This window comes from Homarus americanus, unplaced genomic scaffold (assembly GCF_018991925.1).
Source record: "Homarus americanus isolate GMGI-L3 unplaced genomic scaffold, GMGI_Hamer_2.0 scaffold14072, whole genome shotgun sequence".
In the NCBI taxonomy this organism is placed as follows: Eukaryota; Metazoa; Arthropoda; class Malacostraca; order Decapoda; family Nephropidae; genus Homarus; species Homarus americanus.
In genome coordinates this window covers 190,833-209,653 of record NW_024754528.1, presented here as the reverse complement: position 1 = coordinate 209,653, position 18,821 = coordinate 190,833, and the positions used below count along the sequence as shown (strand labels likewise).

General features: G+C 45.4%; 1 protein-coding gene across 2 annotated transcripts in view; it reads left to right on the top strand.

The window, feature by feature from the left end:
• Window positions 1-17,468, top strand: part of LOC121855827 (heparan sulfate glucosamine 3-O-sulfotransferase 6-like) — a 66,635-nt gene extending 49,167 nt beyond the window's left edge. The window contains exons 3-6 of one of the 2 annotated variants that reach the window (XM_042350974.1): window positions 5,792-5,963; window positions 6,622-6,795; window positions 9,448-9,655; window positions 15,848-17,468. In XM_042350974.1, coding sequence (XP_042206908.1) covers window positions 5,792-5,963; window positions 6,622-6,795; window positions 9,448-9,655; window positions 15,848-16,081 — 788 coding nt within the window. In that variant the 3' untranslated portion in view covers window positions 16,082-17,468. The remainder of the gene's footprint in view (window positions 1-5,791; window positions 5,964-6,621; window positions 6,796-9,447; window positions 9,656-15,847) is intronic. The other variant, XM_042350975.1, reaches the window with a different exon arrangement.
• The last annotated feature ends 1,353 nt before the right edge of the window (window positions 17,469-18,821 follow it).

Below are 18,821 nucleotides of genomic sequence, written 5' to 3'. Positions count from 1 at the left end.
CCCATGTCACACACTGAGACGTCACCCAGCCCATGACACACACTATCATGCCACCCATTCGGGTTGTCCCCCACTGATACACCACCCAGCCCCTGCCACCCACTATCACGCCACCCATTCGCTGTCCCCCACTGACATGCCACCCAGTCCCTGCCACCCACTGACATGCCACCCAGTCCCTGCCACCCACTGACATGACACCCAGTCTTAAAACTGAAACCCTTAAAACTAGGACCCCTTAAAACTGGGACCCCTTAAAACTGGGACCCCTTAAAACTAGGAACCCTTAAAACTGAGTAAATTTCTGTTGTAGAGGAAAAATGAACAATTGTTTTAATAACTAAGGGAAGAAATACAATGATACTGAGAACATTTTTTTCCCGAATTAAATAAAGACAAAATATAAACTTGGTACTTAAGCCATTTTACCTGATGTATATAGTCAAGTGGTGTGTGTGTGTGTGTGTGTGTGTGTGTGTGTGTGTGTGTGTGTGTGTGTGTGTGTGTGTGTGTGTGTGTGACTTGACCACGCCCATTAGAGGACACACACACACACACACACACACACACACACACACACACACACACACACACACACACACACACACCCTCATGTTATTCTCCCCCTTGAACACCCTCCTTCCCTCCCCCATCTCTTCCCCTCTCACAATCCCTCTCCTCCTCCCTTCCCTCCCCCTCTCCCTCTGTCTGTCTGTCTGTCATTCACCTCTGTCTATCTGTCTCTCTATCTTCCTCTCTCCTTCTTTCTGTACCTTTCTCCCTTTTCTTCATTCAATTTATCGGTATTTTTCCCTCTATTCTCTTCTTCATCTTAAAGGATTCTCACCGTTTTTAAGGATTCTCATCTTCTTAAGGGATTCTCACCGTTTTAAAGGATTCTCACCGTCTTAAGGGTTTCTCACCGTCTTAAGGGATTCTCACCATGGCGTTAACACCTCGGGAGTATATCTCGTGTGGTGTTATCGGCGTAAGTTTCTGCACCATTCACCAGGGCTGCTGTTATCACTCTCTCTCTCTCCTCTCGTTATATTGATCTTGGCTTTCAATATTGGGGCATCGTCGAGTCTTCATATGAACCATCTCAGAGCATTTTTACCGCCATGGTCTGTATCGCTTCTTGCCTGTTCCTTCTCCTGTTCCTCTTTCCCCCCTCACCCTTCCCCTCTCCTTCTCTCCGTTATTTTCTCTTTTTCTCTCCCCTTTTACCTTCTTCTCTGATCCTCCTCTTCCTCCTTCTCCTCCTCCTACTCCCCCTTCCTTCCTCCTCCCCCTTCCCTCCTCCTCCCCCTTCCTTCCTCCTCATGACCGCTGCTTGAGTCGTCTTGCCGTGTTCAGAAGTCAAATGGAAATTCAGATTCGAAAGATTAAAGGAATTATGAGACGTTTAGAAGCGAGTTCACACACACACACACACACACACACACACTACTACTGCTACTACTACTACTACTACTACTACTACTACTACTTTGCTATCACTCGGATTCGAGGATGACGATCATCCAGCTATGATACAATGATATGAGTTATTAGGGATGTCACCTTCGTTCGTGAGCTCTGAGGTGAATCGAGATGCCGATATGGAACCGGCAGGGTCGTCCACAGACGTTGCACGTGTGGAGGGCTACATCTAGTGCGGGAAGGGCGGCGGCAGCGTCTTTCCGGCACCGTCGATGTCCGCGGCGGTGGACCGGTGGGAGCCGAGATACCGAAAGCGGGTGACGAGGGTGAGGTCGTCTGCATACTGAAGTTCAGTAATGGAAGCGGCCGACACCTATGTTACTGCCTGGAGTCGTCTTATTTTGTAAAGACCCTTCATCCGATACTGAATGTCCACCCTGCCGGGTAAATTGGCAATGGCACGGGTACGGAAGGCAGCCAAGAAAATGGAGAAGAGAGTTGGTGCCAGTACACATTCTAGTTTTATCCCCGTTCGGAGGGGGAAGAATTCAGACTGGGTGCCATTGTGCAGGACACTGCCGTTCATGCCATCATGGAGTTGCCTCACAATGGCGATGAATTAAGGTGGGCAGCCAAAATGACTGAGGGTTCGCCAGAGGGCTTCCCTGTTGACTGAGTCGAAAGCCTTAGTTAGGTCAATGGAGGTCATGTACAGGTCACGATGCTGTTCTCTGCACTTTTCCTGTATCTAGCGGGCAGAAAAGATCATGTCAAGGGTGCCATGTGACAGTCGAAAGCCACATCGAGATTCTGGGAGGAAGTTTTCCGCCTCAGGAAGAAGTCTGTTTAGGAGGACTCGGGTGAGATTCCGCAGTAGTTGCCACAGTCTGACCGGTCTCCCTTTTTCTTATAAATATTGACGATCGAGTCATCTTTAAGAGCTTGGGGGATTTCCTCCTTTTCCCATATATTCTCCAGGAAAGAGTAGAGACGGCTGGTAAGCAGAGGTCCTCCGGCTTTATACACCTCGGCTGGGATTCCATCAGGTCCTGAGGCTTTGTTATTTTTCACCTGTTTGATGGCAGTAGCTGCCTCATCCAGGGATGGAGGATAGCTGAGGTGGGTCAGCTCTGGATACTGAGGCACCTGGTGGGTAGTCAAGGCATCCACATCGGTGTTTCTGGTGAGCAGCGAATGGTAGTGCTCTTTCCAGTGCTGACGGATGCCTTCTTCATCTTTAATTACGGAGTTACCATCGGATGAACGGAGGGGGCCACGCCATAAGTAAGGATGACCTTACTGGGTGCAGTTGCCCAGTCAGGTTGGTTTTTCAGGCAGGCTATGTTTAGGGCACCTTTTCTAGCCCCCTCCCTCTTGTCGGGAGAGCAGAGTGGCTTTTCAAAAGGGCTGCTCCAGTGCTCAGTCACACAAACAGGACTGGATTGCACTGCTGCCTAGAATCCAGTACATAAACGACCATCTTATATATGCAGTTCGTGTGCAGAGTTGTGACTAGACTCCCGGCAGTCATCTCTGCCTGTCCCCGTCGCCACTCGTCCATCGCCATATGGGTCAGCTGAAAGCGAGAGGAAGTAAGCAGTGCTTGCACGTTAACACTTACATAATGCTGCCACACAAGACGCATTACACCACCCTGTGCACGCGCGTGCACAAACACACACACACACACACACATGTATTAGCCAGTAACTGTGTTAAGAGAGCCAGGTGAGATATTCTTAGCCAGGTGGTCAGCCCCCAAATGTCAGGGCCTACCTGTCCTCCACCACTACCCGCTCTGGCCTTAACTCTCACTGTTGTCTTTACGGTTATTATCTTTTGTTTTGTCTTCTTCTTCTTCATATTCTTTTGTTCAATAATAAAGAAGATGATAATAATACTGATAATAATAATAGTAATAATAATAATAATAAGGTTAATTTGCATTGTCACACCACACTGTTAGAAAGTCAAAAATATATTTTTCTAGTGTATTTGTGTGTGTGTAGACCGAGTATGACCTGCATTTAAGCGGAAATTAGCCGGTGTTTTTATAGAATTTTTTTCGTTGGACGTTTTCCGAAAATAAATAATGGCTAAGCGAATAAAAAATACACCCCCCCAAAAAAAAATACCCTGCCCTAGCCTAACTGACTCACCATATGATAGAATCACCTATTTCTCACCTTATTGACCTGGTTCTTGTTCGTCGTTGGATGCTGAGACTCTTACACAACGCCACATATGTTGGTCTTTGCGATATTTACATTCCGTCTTGCTCTTAGTACACTTTACTGAGGTTGGAAGAACACCATGCGACCGACAAATGCTATAGTTACTTCGTTTTTTCCCCCAAAACTCGTAATCAGCTCCATATAATTTAAGTGACACCCATCACAGACTTTCATGGTCGGAACTGAACTTGAATTTGGAAATATGAGAGACCCAAAATAAAAATCGATTTTGATTGGGCAAAAAATATCGAGAATTAAACCACAAATCATTTTAATTGGTTTAAAAAAAAAACGCTTTTGATTGGCCGCGTGACGTGAACGGGAACGCATGCGCTTGATGATTTATTAAGGAGACACGCAGTGCTGGAGGTGAGGCAGGCTATAACGGCGGAAGATTAATGAAAGAAAATAGAGAAAAAATTGGATATGCTATCTCCGTTATTATACATTTCCGCCGGTAATGTAATAGATGAAAATTGTCTTATAATTAGACGTCTTATTCGAATATGATAAGAGATTAGTGGTAGGAATGAACGGTGTGTAAACGCAATAATAATAATAATAATAATAATAATAATAATAATAATAATAATAATAATAATAATAATAATAATAAAAATAATAATAATAATAGAAATAATAATAATAATAATAATAATAATAATAATAATAAAAATAATAATAATAACAATAATAATAATAATAATAATAATAACAACAAAAACAACAATAACAACAACAACAACACCTAACCATTTTGCCACACTCAGACCTCTTAATATATTCTTCATCTATGTCTGAATAAAATAGCGAACTCTTCCCCGTCCACAGATCCAATTTGGGTTAAGAAATATGACCGTGATACCTTCCTCTCTCTCCTCCAGTGGAAAGTTGACTCCGGCCTTCGTGTCCCTCACCCACCCGGGAAATAGACGTGAATTTCTAAAAGTGTGTGTGCGTGTGTGTGTGTGTGTGTGTGTGTGTGTGTGTGTGTGTGTGTGTGTGTGTGTGTGTGTTACTCTGTGGTAGTTTAACTCCAGGAGGAAGGAAGGAGTTACATTCCTATATGATGTACTGAATAAGTGTGAGTTAATCAGCCAACCCCCGTGCTAAGGTTATTATGTGATGATGATGATGACGGTAACTATAATAATAATAATAATAATAATAATAATAATAATAATAATAATAATAATAATAATAATAAATAGGGATAACTGCCTAATAGCGATAACTTCCATAAATATTTTTTAAGAAACCTAACCTAACCTACCGCGTTGGGTGTAATTCTTCATAACCGTTCTCGACTATTTTGGGGACAGACAGACAGACAGACAGACAGACAGACAGACAGACAGACACGATAACTAATGATAGAAGAAATATTAATAACACGTGACAAAACATCAGGTGTTAATTATAAGTGTCATCCTGTACCTGTCCTGTGCCTACACCTGTACTGTACCATCACCTGTACTGTACCTACACCTGTACCTACACCTGTCCTGTGCCTACACCTGTACTGTACCATCACCTGTACTGTACCTACACCTGTACCTACACCTGTACTGTACCTACACCTGTACCTACACCTGTCCTGTGCCTACACCTGTACTGTACTCACACCTGTACCCACACCTGTCCTGTGCCTACACCTGTATTGAACAATTTTGGCCACCTGTCCTGTACCTGACACACCTGTACTGTACCACACCTGTACTGTACTCTTACATTCTGTACTGTAACCTTACACCTTGCACCTGGCTAATCGTCCTGTGCCTACACCTGTACTCACAGGTACCCACACCTGTCCCAGCCCACACCTGCACTGTACCCACACCCGTCCCACCCACACCCATACCCACACCTGTCCTGTGCTCACACCTGGTACTGCACCCACACCTGCACTGCACCCACACCTGCACTGCACCACACCTGCACTGTACCCACACCTGTCCTGTACCCACACCTGCACCCCACACCTGTACCTGTACCCACACCTGTACCTTGCACCCACACCTGTACTCACACCTGTACTGTACCCACACCTACACCTGTACGTACACCTGTACTGTACCTACACCTGTACCTACACCTGTACTGTACCACCTCATAACCTCCGCCGTCCCCTACAGGTACAAACGGGTCAGCTATGCGTCGACTGCCACACGTGCTGATCATCGGGGCCAAGAAGTCAGGGACTAGGGCGCTGCTGGCCTTCCTCAGGGTACACCCCTCCATCAAGGCTTCAGGGCCAGAGATACATTACTTCGACAGGTTCTACACTCGGGGCCTCTCGTGGTACAGGTGAGTGGGCGGTGGAGAGGGGAGGGGTGGTGAAGGGGAGAGGGGAGAGGTGGAGGAGGAGGAGGAGGGAGAAAGTGGGAGGAGGAGAGAGAGAGAGAGAGAGAGAGAGAGAGAGAGAGAGAGAGAGAGAGAGAGAGAGAGAGAGAGAGAGAGAGAGAGAGAGAGAGAGAGAGAGAGAGAGAGAGAGAGAGAGGGGAGGAAGTGAGATGGACCACTTCTGTTAAGTTTTACAGCTGGGGCCATCATGGTGTGCAGGTGAGAGAGAGGGGAAGGTTCAGGGAGGAGAAACTGACTCAGCTGAAAAGGAAGGAAGGAAGGAAGGAAGGAAGGAAGGAAGGAAGGAAGGAAGGAAGGAAGGAAGGAGGTAGGGAAACAACACACACACACACACACTGTCACCATCATCAGTACTTTCTCTCTTTCTGCTCCTCCTCCTCCTCCTCTTTCTGCTCCTCCTCCTCCTCCTCTTTCTGCTCCTCCTCCTCCTCCTCTTTCTTCTTCTCCTCTTCCTGCTGCTGCTAGTCCTCCTCCTCCCCTCTTTCAGCTCCTCCTCCTCCTCCTCTTTCTTCTTCTCCTCTTCCTCTCTTCTCACAAAACTTCACATATTTCTTCACTCACACAGTCCTCCTCCCACTCACACACTCACCCACTTCTACAGGAGCCAGCTGCCCTTGAGCCTGGAGGGACAGCTGACAGTGGAGAAGACGCCAGCCTACTTCACCACGCCCGGTGTCCCCGCGAGGGTGAGGGACGACTTGCCAGGCATTAAGCTCCTGCTGGTGGTGAGAGACCCAGTCACCAGGGCGCTCTCCGACTACACCCAGGGACTAAGGTGAGGGGGCGTAGAGGGTAGGTGGTGATGGTGTAGAGTGAGGAGAGGGAAGGAGAGAGAAGGGAAGGGAAGGGGGGTACCAAGACTGTGTGGGTGTGGGGAGGTGGACGGTTGGTGGGTGAAGGAGAGAGAGAGAGAGAGAGAGAGGCACACAGGACACGACCGAGCTTCCCAAATTCATTGTGTATTAGCAAGAAACACACGATTCGTTCCAGTTAGCCTCAGTCACAGCCAGTCACAGTCACACCACCACGACGTCATCTAAACGTTAATAAGACGCTGAACTCTCGACAACGTTTACAACATCGATCATACGTTAAGACAACACTGTGTGCTCGCTGAGGTAACCTACAAGGAGGGAGGAGGGAGGGTCATCAGCAGTTTTTTTTGTGTAGATAAAGGAGGTGAAAGAAGATTAGAGGTGGGGGAAGGAAGTTATAGTTCGGAAATTGAAGAAATTTAGGAGGAGGTAAGAGAGGGCGGGCTGACTGAGCTAATGGTGTGTTAGGGTTGTGTCATGGGTTAGTTATTGGCTGTCGGTACAGGCTCTAGACATCCTACCCTGTCCCATATATGGGTGTTTTGAGGGCCTTATTTCATATTCCGCCGACCCTACTGGCGGATGCTGGTCTAGGGAGGTTGTTTATTGCCTGGCCGTGTAGATCGGGGGTGGTAATGGACCTTTTGAGATTTGTGAACCATGTATGGTTGTTGTCGTTGTCTGGTGGGAGTCTTTGAAGGAGTTCTTGCTCTGATCGTTCTAGACTCTTCTGGCCAGGGTGTGCAGCTGCTGGTTGATGGGCTCAGGTCTCTATGTATCTCGGCTGTGGTTCTGGTGAAGGGGTGTCTTTCACCTATGACGAATCTTAGAGCTTCATTTTGGACCACCTGTAATTTTAATATTTGAGTGGTGCTCATAGTATGAAGAGGCACTGCTGGGTAAGTTAATATCTGTGTGATAAATGATGTCACCAAGCGGAGTTTTATTTTCTCAGGAAGCGCTTAAAGCGGCAGAGTTTTCTCAGCTCTTCTTTTGCCTTTTTTTCCTGCTGTGACGCCACACCAGTAAGCCCCGGGGAGAGGAGGGGAGGGGCATGTTTGTGTACAGCAGATAATACTAATATTTGTGCATGGTTGTAAACAAATTCAAAGGTGAAGCTTATATTGCAGGATGTTGTATCGCTCTCTCTCTCTCCAGTGGTCGGTTCAGTGTAGGGTCGAATCCGCATGTACGTTTCCATAATACACTTCACTGGGAAAGAGAGAGAGAGAGAGAGAGAGAGAGAGAGAGAGAGAGAGAGACCCCTGAACGCCTTACTTCACATGTTATCTCTCAGTGCAGCTTCCCGTATCTCTTCCCTTGTCTCTTTTTATCTCTATCTCTCTTTAAGTCACTCTGTTCCTATCTCTCATTCTCTCTTATTCTTCATCTGACATCATTTCTTTCTCAGTCTCTTAAATTCTCTCTCTCCTTTCTCTTGGTCTTACATTCCCCGTCTGTCTGTTAGTCTCTCTCTGTCTCATTCTCTGTCTCTGTTCGCTTATATTTATCTGTCTTTCTTATTTCCTCTCTCTCTCTCTCTAACTTTCTCACTCTCTTTATTTTCTTAAGCTGCTATCAAGTGTTGGTTCTTCCCTTCCATTAGGATTGATATAATACACACACACACTTAACCACCATATGGACAACTAAAGTGTTATATCAAGTTAACCTAACTAACCTAACCTAACCTAACCTAAAAGTCTCCATAATTGTGTAGTAGTTAAGGGAGCCAGTTAAGAGAAGACATGGAGGTGAGTGAGTGAGTGAGCTGGTCAGGGTGTGTGTGTGTGTGTGTGTGTGTGTGTGTGTGTGTGTGTGTGTTATTTTGGTAGTTATTGTGTGTAAAGATTGTTATAGGTGAGGTGTGAGGAGGAGACTGGCTAATGACAGAATGACTTGAATCTTGGAGAAAGGTCACCAATAGGTCGAGGTCACATTGTTCAGGATGTGGGGTGAGGACAAAGTGAGTCAATGTTTAAGAAAGGTCATCAAAGGTCAAGGTCATAGGGTCAAGGTCAGGTATATTTGTGATGGTCTCAGTTGCTTCCCAGTTACTCCTGTAATATAGACAGAATCAATACCTGAGATTTATCCAACATTTTCCTCGTGTTTGTCTATCTATACCTCTCTTTCTCTCCGTCGGCGACTTCTTCAGTAAATACAGGTCGTGTCGCGCCTTCCGGAAGCTGGTGTTTGTCGAGTCCCCGTCGGATCGTTTAAATTGTTATTGGTATATTGGCACCTCTTTAATTGTTCACATCTTATTAATCTCTCTCTCTCTCTCTCTCTCTCTCTCTCTCTCTCTCTCTCTCTTTCTCTCTCCCCTCTTTCAGCGTCGCCTCCAGACACGGGTTGGGGCTCTAGTGAAGTCCTGGTGCAAACTAATCAACTGAGTCTGAGGATCCGCCACTGAGATGACCGCTAGTTTCCACCTGTTCCTTCTTCTGCGCCTCTTACAGTGAACAGGGGGGGGGGGGTCTCGTGCCTTCAATGACCTGCAGTGCTTGCCAAGTGTTTATCTAGACGAAGCAAATCTCTACTTAGATGGGCCATGGCAAAATCTCGCTAACTCCTCTTTCACTCCCTCCCTTCTTCTGTGCCTCCTGCAGTAAACACAGGTCTCGTCGTGCCTTCGAGGAGCTGGCGTTCGTGAGGTCGTCGTCGGGGCTGGTCAACTCCGACTGGGGTCCCATCAGCGGGGGACTCTACGCCAAGCACTTCTCCCGCTGGCTCGATCACTTCCCTCGCTCCAGCATACACGTCGTCAGCGGTGAGAACCTCATCAGGGATCCTGCGGCTGAGCTGTGTAGAGTACAGGTGAGTACACGGTCCTGCGGCTGAGCTGTGTAGAGTACAAATGAGTACACGGTCCTGCGGCAAAGCTGTGTAGCATACTGGCGAAGCTGTGTATGTGCGTGTGTGTGTGTTTGCAAGAGATTAGGGCGTGGTTAAGAACATAAGAACATAAGAATGGAGGAAACTGCAGGTGGACTATTGGCCCATACTGGACAGCCCCGTTTACACCCAACCCCTATCGCTCATTTGTCCATCCAACCTACTGTATGTTTGAAGCTATCCAGCGTGTTCCAGTTAATGATGATGTTTGGTAACTTGTTCCACTCGTCCACTACTATATTTCCAAACCAATGTTTACCTATTCCGCGCCTAAATCTAAATTTGTCTAATTTAAAACCATTGTTACGAGTTCGCTCCTGGTTGGATGGTTTGAGTACCTTTGTTATATCACCTTTGTTTAGCCATGATGTCATGGTTTTATGTAAAGTCTAGGTGTGGATGTTATGTAGAGATTATTATTGTGTTTCTTATATTTCTTACCGTAGAGTTCGATACCTTCACACTGGTTACTTACAGGAGATTATGGTGTAGAAGTTCACTCCACCACTCGACATTCCATGATTTATACTTGATAAATGATGATTTAATGAGTTTCATTAATTTCCAACATCCATCTAAGTTATTGGTTACATTTTGTCATAACCAATCAGTCATTACCTTTAGTAATAATAAGAGAGGATCACAGATACGGGCAGATAATTGCACTTACATTTATTTGTCAAGCTTCCATACAATGATTTACAATTTGCATGGGTATATGAGTCACTCACATTCACGCTGTAATAAAATTAATCTTCTATAAGAGGGAATTTTCAACTTGGGAACACATGTGATTACTCTACTATGGGTATGACTTAACAGAGCCTTAATTCTTCAAGTGATACATTTACTGCCAGCCTGGATTGCTCTTGTTGCAACCAGGTTTCACTTCTTTCACGGGGAATAACAACAAAAAGGTACTCTTGGGTTACGATAACATAGTCTCGCGTCACTGACAGTCACTGTAGACGGTTGTCGCGGCAAGGAGAACTGATAAACGTGACTTGATTAACCACTTAGGTTCGGTAGGCCAGCCTGGATTGCTTTTGCCGCAACCAGGCTTCCACACGTGATATTTCCAGGGGGATAACAGCCTAGGTTAGCACACTTAGTCTCGTGTCACTGACGATCCACAGGAAAGGGGTGGTGGTGGAGGACTCTGTGTGGTGTCCCGTTCCCTTCAGGAGGGAGAGGGTGGGAAAGACGTCTTAACTAACCCATGGCCTAGGGGATATTACTCAAAATGTGGTTTTTGGGGCATGAGGCGATGAACAGTACAACACTGTCTCACTGGCCTCCCCCTATAGACTGGCTAACATACCACTAATGGAAAATATGTGTAGCAGTTATGCCTCGCCGGGTGCCTTATCCCTAGCAACACAAACTTTGGAGTTGGTTGCGTGGGTAAGCCTAACGTAACCCATGACACCTGACTTACATTTACACACCTCGATCATATCGCCCCTCACTTTACATCTCTCGGGGGAGTGCAAATTAAGATGCTTTAACCTGTCTCTGTACTCAAGGAATTGGAGGAGACATTCTAAAATGGATTAGGGCGTGGTTACAGGACAGGAAACAGCAAGCATTAACGGCACTAAATCCGATAGGAGTAACGTCACTCGTGGAGTACCACAAGGCTCAGTACTTGGACCATTATTATTTATTATATACATAACGACATAGATATCGGCAGAGACAGCAACATAAGTAAATTTGCTGACGACACTAAAATAGGGCGTGTAATTAAATCTGACGAGGACTCCGCAAAACTACAGGAAGGTCTAAAAAAAGAAATCGCATGGTCTGAAAAATGGCAGGTGAAAAAATTTAATAAGGACAAATGTAAAGTACTTAGTCTAGGAGATGTAAACAGAGAAATCAGATATCAGATGAACAACGTTGTTATAGAGAAATCCGACTGTGAGAAAGATTTAGGAGTAATGATAAGTAGGAATCTTAAACCAAGTCAATAATGTGAATTTGCTCGAAACAAGGCTAACAAAGTACTTGGGTTCATACAAAGGAGTGTTAGTTACAAGACCAGCGAGGTTATCCTAAAACGACATATATCTTGAATCCCAAGAAAGAATTCAGAGGAGAATGACAAGACTAATCCCGGGCATTAGGAACCTTGAGTACAGAGACAGGTTAAAGAATCTTAATTTGCATTCTCTCGAGAGACGCAGAGTGAGGGGCGATATGATAGAGGTGTATAAATGGAAGTCAGGGCTAAATAAAGGTGATATAACATAGGTACTCAAACTATCCAACCAGGAGCAAACTCGCAACAATGGTTTTAAATTAGACAAATTTAGATTAAGGCGAGAGATACAATGGTTTGGAAACAGAGTAGTGGATGAGTGGAACAAGTTACCAAACATCATCATTAACTTGAATACGTTGGATAGCTTCAAACATAGGTTGGATGGATATATGAGCAATGGGGGTTGGGTATAAATGGGACTGTCCAGTATGGGTCAATAGGCCCGCTGCAGTTTCCTCCATTCTTATGTTCTCATGTTACCTCCCCCGGGGCGGTCATCGCGCTAGAGGTCATGCCAGAGGGGTTAAGTCAGCTGTAGGTCACAAGTCTACACACCGCCTCCCAGGGAACCAGCTTGGCTCACGGCCAGATCAAGACGCCCTTCTCTCACGCTTACCACATCCACCACACTTTACCTCACGACACCCTCACACCCTCACACCCTCATGCCCATCACACCCTCACACCCACCACACCCTCACACCCACCACACCCTCACGCCCATCACACCCCCACACCCACCACACCCACCCATCCACCACGCCCCCACACCCACCACACCACACCACCACACCCCTCACACACCCCACATCCACCACACCCACCACACCCACCACACTTTACCACGAACACCCTCACACCCACCACACCCCACACCCACCACACCCACCATATCCACCACACCCCACGCCCATCACACCCACCACACCCCTCACATCCCCACACACCCCACACCCACCACACCTCACACCATCACACCCACCACATCCATCACACCCACCATATCCACCACACCCACACCCACCATATCACCACACCTCACACCCACCATATCCACCACACCCCACACCCACCACATCCACCACACCCTCCACCCACCATATCCATCACACCCACCATATCCACCACCCCCACACCCACCACACCCTCACACCCACCACATCCACCACACCCTCACACCCACCATATCCATCACACCCACCATATCCACCACACCCTCACACCCACCACCCCCTCACACCCATCCTCCACCACACGTCAACAAGACACACACATGTTTGTGTTCGGCTTCAGAGACAAGTAGGTGGCAAGGAAAAGGTTGTTGATGAATTTGAAGCAAGCAGACAAGTGCAAACAGGCACTAGTCGATCCATTGTTTACCATGACGAGATGTATCAAGTGAAGCAAGTAACAAGATCACTAGATAACAAGATGTTGTAACCGCTAGACTAAGGTTAGGAAATAAGTACCACTGGCAGTATGTTCCTCAGGCAGATGTGAACAAAACTAAATGTAAAGTGTGTGGCAACGCGAGGATCTCACACTAATATGTCAAGGGTTCGAGTCCTGCTTTGCCCAGACACACGTGAGTAAGGTGTTAGCCAGTGTGACCCTCACTACCAAACATGACACGTTTCCCACACTCCTCCTGTACTAGACCAATCGCCCGAAAGGTTAATAAGCTAAGAAGTGGTAAAAAAAAGCACGTCTTACACTATAAAAAACAAAGAAACAAAGAAACAGAACCTTTTAGGGACAGGACCAAGAACAGTATAATTATGTTTTAGCTTCAAGGACCGAAAAAAGTCCACAGCGGGAAGGGACCACCTGGGCCCACGTTACTGCCACGCATTAAAGTGCTTCATAGGTTTATGTTTTCGATGTCCAGTCTCGTTCAAGATTCCTCGAACACTCCTGGAGACAGCTGGCAACTCAGGGCCGTTTGTTTACTATAGTACGTAGTAAAATATATGAATGAATGTAAAAGGTTATCGGTGATTGGTTACTTAGTCCCCGTTGCTTAATTAATGGTTGGGCTTTGTAGTTTCGTATTATATTATACTCCGTACTATAGTAAACAAACGGCCTTGAGTTACCAGCTGTCTCCAGGAGTGTTCGAAGAATCTTGAACGTCAGACAGTACACATCAGAAACGAGTAAATGACTTGCTCCTCCCCAAAACTCTACAGTTGTGTTAAAGTAATACTACAGTGAGAAAAAATACAGGTGACGGTCCAGGGTGGTGTAGTGTAGTCCCCTGAATGAACCTCCAGGCTGGTGTAGTCCCCTGAATGAACCTCCAGGGTGGTGTAGTGTAGTCCCCTGAATGAACCTCAAGGCTGGTGTAGTCCCCTGAATGAACCTCCCCTGAATGGGTGGTGTAGTCCCCTGAATGAACCTCCAGGGTGGTGTAGTCCCCTGAATGAACCTCCAGGGTGGTGTAGTCTGAGGGTGGTGTAGTCCCCTGAATGAACCTCCAGTGTAGTCCCCTGAATGAACCTCCAGGGTGGTGTAGTCCCCTGAATGAACCTCCAGGGTGGTGTAGTCCCCTGAATGAACCTCCAGGGTGGTGTAGTCCCCTGAATGAACCTCTAGGGTGGTGTAGTCCCCTGAATGAACCTCCAGGGTGGTGTAGTGTAGTCCCCTGAATGAACCTCCAGGGTGGTGTAGTCCCCTGAATGAACCTCCAGGGTGGTGTAGTCTGGCATGGTGGCTTTAAACCTCGTTAAAGCGTAATTACTCATCGTTATCCACAAGTTAAGGTCATTACGAGGATGTGGTGTTATTGCTTGGTGTGTACGGCGTTATTGTCGACTCCACAGTACCGAGGGAGGTGTATCATTTGGCTGAGGATATTACCAGATTTGTGTTCGTTGTGGCGTAGTTGTAAGTTAGGAGCATTAAACCAGTGCGTAAGGTGAACAAGCGATCACAGCTGTAAATTGTTCGACTTGTAAAATAAATTATTGTTTAATATGAAATAACTTTTGTGTATAATTAATCATGTGTATTTGTTATACTTCACATTGTAGTTTAGTATTAAATGCATCTAAGACGGCCAACTTCATTTCATCAACATTTCTTTGGTTAAAATATACAGTACCTAGATAATGGTGGTCATCCTTATTTAAAAAAAAACTAAATATATCTGGAAACAAATTAAGAAAACACATTGTAAACACCCGTACAATATGAATTTAACTATACAATATAAATCACAATATAATGGTATACAATATGGAATTATAATATAGGAGAGGAAATATATAAAACTGCCTTGACAACAACTTTACTGGATTATTCATGGCGAGCGTTATGTAAACGGGCGAGGCTGGCTGCTTCACCCTCAGTGTTAGGTTAGGTTAGGATTATGGTGGTTAATGTTAAGGGGACATAAGCTGGATGTGGGTTGAGGGGGGGGTTAATGTTCACGTGATCCAAGATTTATATTGTGGTGTGGTGTGTAGAAATCCTGTGGTGTAGCTGGCGTGGTCCCGGTGCCTGGCGTCCAGTTATGGTAAGAACAAAACATTGAAGGAAACTGCAGTGAGCCTATTGACCCATACTAGCCATCCCTGTTTACACCCAACCCCTATCTCTCATATATCCATCCAGCCAATATTTGAAGTTATCCAGCGTGTTAATGATGATGTTTGGTAACTTGTTCCACTCATCCACTACCCAACTGGTGAACCTATGTTGACCTCTATCCCATCTAAAACTACATTTAAAACCAGTGTTACGGGTTTGCTCCTGGTTTGATCATAATTGGTTTTATCACCTTTATTTAATCCTGATTTCCAATTATATACAGTACACCTCGGTCACACACACACACACACACACACACACACACACACACACACACACACTTAGTAAAGGTACCAGCAGGACTTGGGCATGATAGAGGCTATGGTAGTAAGGGCACAGGAAGCCGTCCACCGTGGCTGTGATGTGTTAAACATTATTAGTAATATAATTATTGTTGTTATAACTATGACATGTGTGTGTATAAGAACAGTGTAGCGTCTTGTGCCTCAACTAACAACAACTATTGTGTCGTGTAGGAGTTCCTGGGGCTGAGGCGAGTCATCACCGACAAACACTTCTTCTTCAACGCCACCAAAGGGTTCCCGTGCCTGGTGAAGCGCGAGAAGGCGGGTCGACCTCACTGCCTCGGCTCCTCCAAGGGCCGCTCCCATCCACCCGTCTCCCAGGCCACCTACAACATCCTCAGGGACTTCTACAGGCCCTTCAACTTTAAGTTCTACAAGATGGTCGGCCATAACTTCCACTGGTAGCTCAGGAAATGGACCTGGGACTAAGAGTTGTTAAGGTAGCGGTGTCGTGGTGGCATCCTCTTGTGCATAGACAAACCAAAGAAAACTCCGTGTGCTTAAGTCACTGGTGGCAGACGCGTGAGGTGTGCGTTGAGCTTATTGAATATTTTGGTTATAAACCCTAAGAAATCTCTTTTTTACATATAATGACACAAACACCAGCAGTGAACTGTCCACTTAAACACTCGGGCTTGAAAACACTGACTATGAACGGTGAGAAAATAAAATTCTTATAAAAGAGAGAGAGAGAATTTCGTGGTGTTAGTTACCAAGTTCTTTTTATATAAGTCAACATAAAGGGTAGCTGGTAAACATGTTGACGGGCCAGTACAAACAAGTAACAGTAGAATGTAATTTTGTTTCCGTCATTGAGTGAAGCGTGTGTTTTGGTGGCTGGCGGTACAGGCTTCCTACACCAGCTCTCTCAGTGCAGGTCGGCCACACACTAATCATTACCCATAATATGAAGGCTGCCTCACCAACCCCTATATTAACTCTGACGACACCCCAGAGATGACACATAATGATAGGTGATACTACATAACCACACACATACACACAAGCCACGACTGTCACCTCTTTAACACAGTGAATCATATAACTATTTCAAGTGGTCATACAGCAGTGATTATGACACCCTTGTATACCTCGCTGACTCATATAAATCTGTTTGGCCAGTGAGTGAGGAATGAGGAATCGCGTATGATAGTGACGGAGGCGACTGAGCATTTAATAATATGGAACCAATTTCCAGCGCGGAGTCTTGTTGACGTCACGCCAAGAATGTAAGCAAACATAAAATGGGGGCTGGTAGTGTTGGCTGGGCGGGGCAGTGGTTACTCAATTATTATTATTATTATTATTATTACTACACAAACAACACAAGATTCCAGAGTAATTACCACCAGTGTGTTGGTCTCACTTAACCTTCAACAATATCATATTTCAACACCCGGAAGTTAATCACCTTCGAATTAGTTGACACAATTTAAGGACGGCAATGATATATATATATATATATATATATATATATATATATATATATATATATATATATATATATATATATATATATATATATATATATATATATATATATATTTACCTGTATATATATACCTTATAATCTCGTTATATACAGGTAGTAGTAGTTACAGGTTCTCAAGGACATAACACTGATGCTCCCTCACCAAACAGATGAAAGGTACAGTTTATTTACTCCAGTTTCAGTACAATACCCAACGTCATCTAGACTAGTACACCTCACCTACCAGTACACCTCACCTACCAGTACACCTCACCTACCAGTACACCTCACCTACCAGTACACCTCACCTACCAGTACACCTCACCTACCAGTACACCTCACCTACCAGTACACCTCATCTACCAGTACACCTCACCTACCAGTACACCTCACCTACCAGTACACCTCACCTACCAGTACACCTCACCTACCAGTACACCTCACCTACCAGTACACCTCACCTACCAGCTCAGGGTCCACATGTATTATGATATGAGAATGAGTCCATGGAGGTACTAGTCTCAGCGTAATTTGGCCGCCATTTCAGCTGCAGGAACAGTACCAGGAGAGTCAACAGACGATCCTTTGAGAATCCTTTAACTCAGACTGTGAGGACTTTGGGGAACAGTTAATTGATCCGACTGTTGAGAGATACAATATGTAACAGTAAGAGTTAGATGTGACCTACAGATATAAAAGCATATAACACGAGACAGCTTCAAACTTTGTGTCCAATTCAACAAGCTCGGGGCCTTCTCAAAGCTCCGGGTGTTGGGGGTCGACACATTAAATAAAAGTGTACCACCCACGCTGTGCTGGCGCAGCGGTCAGTGTGTAGCGCTCACTACACTGTTATATTCTTTGTGAGTTATGTTGTACTGATGTTATTCATTGTAGACTCATACTGCAAAAACATTAACTGATGATAATGATAGATTTTTTAAAATTGAATATATCGGTGTGTTTATTGGGAGTGTAGTGTAGGTATTGTGTTTGTGGTCGAGATGTGGTGTGGTGGCCGCCAAGCGAGAAAAAACTAATCGGAATGAATATTTGACTAACTTTTAATAATTTAAAACAATATTATACTATTTTTATATTAATATTATTTATAATAATAACAGTAGTATTAATAGTAGTAGTTAGTATTGATATTATTAGTAAACATAGTTCTTGTGTTAAGTTATTAGTAATATATTATGAGGATAAGGTGCCGCCAGGGCTGGTGAGGGAGACTCGCTGGTGCACAGTCTGTAAGGCACAGTGTTTATTTGTCTACCATACTGCCAAGGGGATGGAGCGACGCACCAGCTACTGAACCAAGGGACCAGTTTGTATGGCGGACCGACAAGATGAACCTAACGCGTAAAATAACATTCCCGCAAAGACTTATTTTATATGGTGGAGAAAGAGAGTGACAAAGAGAAACACTCAAGTCTATTTTGTTATGTACAGACTTCATGCTGCTGATGAAGTGTGAGGGTGAGGTGAGGGTGAGGGTGGGGTGAACGTGAGGGTGAGGGTGGGGGGTGAGGGTGGGGGCGTGAGGGTGGGGGGGGGTGAGGGTGGGGGGGTGGGAGGGTGGGGGGTGAGGGTGGGGGGTGAGGGTTGTATTTACATTTAGTAGGGGACCGCTGCTTCATCACCAGGGGCGTGTGTCGTGTTTAACTTGGA